General features: G+C 41.1%; 1 protein-coding gene across 1 annotated transcript in view; it reads left to right on the top strand.

The window, feature by feature from the left end:
* The window catches only part of LOC109302009, a 25,181-nt gene extending 21,606 nt beyond the window's left edge, over positions 1-3,575 (top strand). Inside the window, exon 2 of the mRNA XM_019523461.1 lies at positions 3,217-3,575. Within this exon, the coding sequence (XP_019379006.1) occupies positions 3,217-3,365 (149 nt within the window). The 3' untranslated portion in view covers positions 3,366-3,575. The remainder of the gene's footprint in view (positions 1-3,216) is intronic.
* The last annotated feature ends 3,992 nt before the right edge of the window (positions 3,576-7,567 follow it).

The raw sequence follows: 7,567 nt of genomic DNA, 5'->3' as shown, positions 1-7,567 counted from the left end.
CACATATACCCTTTAGGATATCCTCAACCTGTGCCTTCTCTCATCCCTTCTCCCTTACAATTTTTGTTCAAGCCCAGTCTCAAAGCCATCCACTTTGTTTTTTTTTATTTCTTGAGTGCAGCACTAAGATATAGCCATTGTTCCCCTGTGCCATGCACAGCAGAGCCTTTTTCTTTTGTCTCTTTCTGGGCAGTGGCAGGGGAAAGAGTGGAGAGGGGCTGGAATCACTGCTGGTGGCTTCTTTCTCACAAATCTTGCAGCACATGAATAACTTCCAAAACATACCACAGAAAAGGGTGAACTAGAACGTGAGCAGTGATGGGGCCAACCTATCTGAAAGTTCAGTGGATCTTCCAGCACTGAGGTGGACTGCCACCAGAGGTCTGGGGTAGGAGTTTACAGTAGAAATGGTTAGGGTTAGCATCTACAGAGTGAGGACAACTTGAAGGTTGCCCCATCTAGTAGTATAGACATAGAGAGAGTATTTTGGATCAGACTCTTACCATTAAAGAAAAGCATTGCATAATATGAATACTTTGAGACTATTTTGAGGTATGACAATGATTTAAGAGTAAGAGAAATGGCCATAACAGAAGTTCTGAAGAACTAAAAAAAAGAACACTTTTCATTTTTCATAAGTTATAATACTAACACTTGTTTACTCCAGGAACGCAGGGATTTAAACACAGTGTAGTATGAACATTAGAAGAAAGAGAGGAAGATTTTTCTTCCTCTGTTCTTATGCCTAGTTTGTTTCCTAAATGGTAATCAATTCATCTGATTTCTCTGTTTCAGGATTCATGGTTGTAGCTGTGTTGGTCTAAGGACAGAGGCAGACAAGGTTCTATGGGTGGATGTGATATCTTTCATTAGACAACTAAGTAGTTGGGAAAATGTTCTTTGCAAACTTTTGGGGACAAATGCCCTTCTTCAGGCAGTGGGAGACTCTGCTTGTGTTTTGTGTTCTCCAAAGTAGAAAAGAAGCTACTTTGCAACATGCAGATCTGTGACAATCCAAATGAGTACTACCACTCATTTGTATTTAAGAGACAATAGGTCTCTCAAACTACCACTCATTTGTATTGTCACAGACCTGCATGTTACAAATTAGCTTCTTTTATTACCTTGGAGAACACATAATGCCAGCAGAGTCTCCCTATGGATGAAAAAGGGTGTTTGTCCTTGAGAGTTTGCAAAGAACATTTTTTTCCAACTATTTAGTTGGTCTAATAAAAGATATCACACATACCCAAAGAACTCTGCCTGCCTCCGATTTCTCTGTGCACTCAATTAACATCAGCTGGTAGTGGTCAGACAACAGCAGTGACAGCCAATTTTTTTTGGTGTGGAGATATCTAACCTCTTATCCAATGTCTTGTACTTTCTTAACAAAGCAAGGTGTTCAAATCTTTGTAATCCTTGACCCCCTTGTCTTGCTTAGTCAGTGAATGCAGAAAAATCAATGGCTAATAACTGCAGATAAAAATCTTACCGTGGCAAACAAGGAGGAATTGAACTACTGCTTCTTAGGCATAGATATGCAAACTTTTTCTTTTAACTTGATGAGCTGTGCTACCAACAGCTTTCAGTGGGTTTATTTTAAAAAAAAGCTGAAGATTTTTTGCTCTTTTACTTTGTCCAAGACTTTGTTGCTACAATCTGAAGCAATCCCTGTCCTACCTTACAAATGCATTCCTTTAATGCTGGTTTATATGCTTTAAAACTGGCATGTATTAGTGTGGTATCCAAAACAGCAGCAGAACCTGCATTCACAGTAGCATGTAGCACATAATACGACTCTGAACAACTGATAAAGCTGGGGTAAAATTGAACTCAGTACAGTGAGAAGAGGAATGCACTGGGACACGATGGACTGTTATTCTAGTCTAACCTGTCACTCATTTTCTGGATGACTGGGCAGCTATGTCAGCTCCCCTTGCCTCAGTTTATCCTATTTATAAAGCAGAGATAATGATACCGTCTTTGTAGACCTCTTTTAGATACTGAGGTTAAAGAAGAAGGCTATCAGCACCACAGCACAGTTTGGGAATAAGGAGTGCTAGAGCATGAGATTATCGTTAATTATATCAATACTGTGAAATTATTATGGACGAGAACTGCAATGAGAGAACTATAGGAGAGAACTACAAAGTACTTATTTAAGTCATTTTTACCACTACTCCTGTACACTTCAAAGTAGGTCACGTGTCCCTGTTTTGTAAACTGATTGGCCTTGTCATAGACTTTAGCAAACTGTTATGATGATTATGTCCGAGAAGTAATGGAATCCAACTCATTCCTCCTTACCACTGTTGGTTCTGTAGGGATAAGAAGGAGAAATTTAAGAAAGCTTTATCTGTGTTACTAAATCAATCATCTCTGATCCTGAACTGTGGGGAGTTAGCCTGTTGAATAAGGTGCCTTTTTATTGAGTCTTTTTATTTTACATGGTAATTTCAGGTAAACAGCCCAGCTTTCTGGCTTTGAACTTTATCATTTTGGGCAGGGATGGCAAATCTGTGACACAGGTGCCACAAGTGGCACATGGCAGATTGGGGAGGGGACAGGCAGGATAGTGGTACGTAGGGCAAAGAAAAGAAAGAAGAACATTAGATCAGGCAGGGAGCACAGGGCAGGGAGCAGAAAACAGAGCAGCAGATTGGGCAGGAGAAAGGAATTGGAGTTTGACTAATCTGTGGCATACTCGCCAAGAAGGTTGGCCTCCACTGATGTAGGGTGTGATCCTGAACTCATTCACATAAGCAGAAAAGCTTCCACTGATCTTAGTTTAGGTCTCATGCAAAACTCAGTGAAGTTGATCACAGCCTACTGACTTATTTAAGACTTGGCTTAGGTTTTTATAGAATGCAAGTCTGATTCTCCATTCCTTGTATGAGGAAACTACTGTTGTCTCATATGGCTGATGTTAAAGTTAAAAGATAGGCTTCAGAAATGAAAGAATATCAGTTTCAAACTAATTTCCTAATGAGTGACAGTTTGAAACAGAAAGGCACACTTATATAATTTGACAATTAGATTGAACGTAGTGCCAATGGTTAATTGGCTCAAATTAATTGGCATCAATACAATAGCAGGTAGAGATTGGGAGAATATATTGATGAGGAGGAAAGGTAAATTGGCATCTGCAGACAATCTGGCATTGTTTGGAAATTGACACTAATTTCCTCAAACGTTTTAATGTCATTTTTTCACTAGGAGCATTTTCTCACCTTCAGAGGACATTGGCACTGAAGAAGAAAATGCTGATTGAAGACTTTGTAAGCATCCATGTGGACAAGAGTGGATCAACGTTACTCGGAAGAGTCACTGGGGATCTAGGAATGAAGAGGAAACAGCATCTCTAGTCCTAGAGGAATGGATTTTTTAAAACTTTATTGCCGTTTCATTTTTGCCTTTAGTCTACATTGAACAGTTGCTTTACGTGGATGGAGAGTGCCTGTGCTATACTCACTGTACATTGGGTTAACTTGAATTTGTTTGACCCTTGTGGGTTTGTTTATCTTTGTTTTTAAACATTTTTGCATATGAATTCAGTCTCTTTAATAAAGTGCATGATTTATAAGCAGCTGGCCACCTTATTGTGTACATGAAGTCTGGGGGCCTGGGGTACTGCTGGAGAATAAGGGTTTGCCTTTCAGTTGGATGTGCACTGACAAAGCACTACACCAAAACAGCTCCATTGAGGTCAACAGATCTGGACTGGGTCCAAGTTGTTGGCTTATTTTGTATAAGCGTAATTTTAGACACATGATAAAGCACAATTAACATATACTAAAAGAACAGCATCCTCAAAATCACCTGGGACCATGCAAACTTCAAACTTCCAGTTTCTTCTCTGAAATTATTAAAATCCAAACCATGTTTTGTGCCCTAAGATAAAAAGATATCCTCAAAGGGAACAAAGAGTTTAAGAGGGGGTATCAATAAAGAATACATGTGGACATTAATTTCATGATGTACAGTGAATACTAGGGAGCTTTTTCCCTCAGTTAGTCTTTGCTTTGGAAATTAATAGGAGCTTTGCCCTTGATTTCTGTGGGAGCAGGAGCAGGCCCTAAGAAAACAAAATAAAATACCAGTAAGTCAAATGTAAAATAATAACATTTAAAAATATGTAAAGAGGATTTGAGTTCATTTGAGTGAACTCTTGTGTTTAACTCTCAGTACCCAAGGGCAAGTGAGACAAAAGGATTCCAGAGTACACTTCAAGGTCCCATTCTTGTGTTGTCCAGAGCCCTGTACAGAGCCCATATGACTTAAATTATACAGATCACAGTGCAGTGTTGTGGGACCTAAGTGTTTCTGGCCCCAAACATATTATCCTGATGTAAAAAGGGATGAGAATATTCTGAATATCTGCAAAGTAATTATACATGTGGAACCTCTTACCCTGTGATAAGTGAAAGCTAATCTATGACAATCTACTTTTAGATGAAAAAAAGCTGAGCTGCCACATGTTACCTTCCACATGCTGCAGGGCACAAACATACATACAGGAAGTTTGGAGTTCAATCCTCCACCCTCCTGATTCAACAGTGAACATCCATTGGGTCAGGAGGGTTGGTCTAATTCATGGTGCTTCCTGTGAAGTGCCATGAATTAGACCAGGGAACTGCACACCTGTCAATGCCCTTTGTGCATTTGTATGCCTGCATAAAAATGGATATCTAATAGATGTATCATAAAAAGAATAGGGAGAATAGCTCAGGGTGAGAATGGGTTGGGGTAATACTAAATATTTTTTGTGAAAAATTTCAAAAGGAAAAAGTATGTTTTCTACCATATTTTCATGGAAGCAAAGCAAAGGTTAAAGGTGACACATGTTCTTAAATATCTGAACTATTACAGTGCTGATTCTCAATCAGATGCTGTGGCACCCTGGAGTGCCTTGAGAACCTGTTCTTGTGTGAAAACATGATTCACAAGATAAATCCAGAGATTTCAAATAGGAATCCATAGTTTTAAAAACTTTCTGACCTTCCATGGACTTTCTGAATTATTTGCAACAGAAAAAATGTATTATCATTTTATCTATAGTCAAAAAATGAGTGAAAATTAAGAGCTAGCATTTTGCAAGTGGTGTCTTGAGTCTAACAAAGGGTGCCTTGAGTCTAAAAATGTTGAGAACCAATGCTCTATAGAAAGTGGACGCAAACACAGACTCATCATGTATACAGAGGTGGGTAACTGTTAGTGTAGTCAGGAAGAAGGTAGGGAAAGGTACTTTCCTGTCTTACCTTCTGTCAGACTCATCACTTAGTTACCAAGAGTACCCTTTGGCTTTGCCCTTTGGTGGGATGGAGGGTGTTTCTTTTATTTCTATTCTGGTTCTTTTTAATTCAAGTTGTGTTTGTTGGGAGAGGTGGAAGGGAAGGATCTATGCATTTTTTTTAAACAGCCACAGTCCTGCTATAGGAAAGGTCGAGTACGGGCATGTGAGGAACACTGGGGAGCAGGAGGGATCTTTCTGAGGGCGGGGAGTGGGAGTGAGGGTGGGACATGGGAAGAGGTTTCCTATATCTAGATGTGAACAGGAGTTGGGAAGTTTGAGAAGTACGGTTGGGACAGGCCAGAGGGTTTGCTCTCCTGGGTGATAGGCAGGGAAGCAGGTGCACAGGTGGTGGGGTAGAGTTTTGGGGTATCTCTAGCAACCAATTATGTAGGGGAAGTTGTTGACCTCCTTTTTTCTCCCTTCAAAAAGCAAGAAAGTTGATGAAATTCCATTGCCAGCCAAAATGACATGCAGTGTAGAAATTTACGTCACAGTTCTGCATCAAACGTTTTCCTAATTAACAGGCTAAATCACCATTTATCCTTTGTGGAAATGAGCCGAGAATGGTGCATATGTGGGAACAGGTTTTTCAAAAACAGTTTATTTTATAACACACGGTCATTGTATGAAGACAGTTAGAAGCATTTGCTGTGATGGGAACAGTCCATGCTATTAATTGTGCTGACAAAAACAACAGTACAAGTAAGTGTAACCTTGCAAGTAATGAAGCTCATGGAGGAACTCCACCTTAGGTATTTTTTCCCATCTGAAGGCCTCAGAGCTCAATTCCATTTCACAGCTTAACCCTTGCTTGCTTTCAGCTCAATTACTTGGCATGAATTTGAACCTGATGATGCTGATAGCATGATGATGTTGATGTTTGCTATTGTGGCCATTTGAGGGCAACAGTATTAGTAAGAAAAAGGGGTTCATGTCTAATTGCAAGGTTGTTTGTTCCCTTACTCCTGCCCTGTTATTTTAAACATGCATTGTTTGAATTGGGCCCATGGCTACAGGGAGAAGGTTGGGGTTGTTGCCTCTCACCATCACTTGCAGATCTCAAAGCAGGGTGGATGATCTGTGAATGTTTCAGGTAGCTCCTGCCTCATCCTCAGCTGGGGTGTGTTAAAGGGAAACAGAACACAACCGGTGGTTTTACCAAAGCAGGGTCTGTGGCCCTTTGGCCATTTTGATAAATATGTTTATCCTTAAGAAGACAACTGACTACCTCCCATAAGTGCCCTTTCTACCTTTCTTCAGCTGGCCCACCAGTTGAGTGCCACCAGCAGAGATGGTTTTGTGAGAGAATCTCTAGTTTGGCAAGTTTGGCAAGTGGGCTCTCTGTTCGGGTGCAGGGAATCCTTAGCTAGTGTAAAGCAGGTACAGTTGGGTCTACCCCACCTACACACTTTCCTGTACTTGAAAGGGATGTGTGGGGACAATGCAGGCGCTCCTGAAATCTTGTCCAATTCTCAGCTGATAGAGCAGCCATGTGGCTGTCCTGGGTTATATCAAGGGTTATTTCAGCCCCTCTGGCTCCAAGATTGGGAGAATATGAAGATGACTTATAGCTGAATGAAGCTGAGGCAGATTGCTCTGTCAGGGATTTAGGACAGTATCTACAGAATTTAGATCAGTTGGAGTTTCAGTGAAAAATAGGTTTAAGTATAAATAATTAAAATAATGTCCAGAATGTAACAGGAAACCTCTTCCCCTATTATTAAGAGGGTTTGAGTGGGTACAGGACCAGGGATCAGGCAGCTAATGAGGCAATTAACTGTACCTGGAACTGGAGAAGGAGAGACAAAAGGACCAATCAGGTGGCCAGAAGTGGGCTGGGCTAAGGAATATAAGCCCAGTCCGTGAGTTGGAGAGGGGAAGTCTGGCCCTGCAGGTAGCAGAGTAAAGAGCTCCTGTGCAAGGTTGCTACAGGAGGTGGGCCCATGCAGTGGCAGACAGCTATGAAAAAGAAGCAGCCATGGGGAACTCTTAGGCTGCAGGCAAGTATTAACCCAGGGTTAGGAGGACTTGGTTTTACAGCCATGAAGTTGGCACTTATGTTTTGGTTAGATCTACTGATAGACCAGAAGTGGATATAAGGGATGACAGAGGCCACAGACAGGCTGCTTGAGGGCACTCCTCTGCAATAAGCACCAGAAATCAGGCCTGAGACAGAGGGGCAGAGTTTATTGAGGTGCAGGTGGACCCCCAGGAAAGGGAATTGCTATCTAGACAAGGCTGGGGTCTTGAACAGTAGGCCCAGGTGAAAGTATC

Source organism: Gavialis gangeticus, unplaced genomic scaffold (assembly GCF_001723915.1).
Source record: "Gavialis gangeticus isolate Ggan-Ray unplaced genomic scaffold, GavGan_comp1, whole genome shotgun sequence".
In the NCBI taxonomy this organism is placed as follows: domain Eukaryota; kingdom Metazoa; phylum Chordata; order Crocodylia; family Gavialidae; genus Gavialis; species Gavialis gangeticus.
This window is presented reverse-complemented; position numbering and strand designations above follow the sequence as displayed.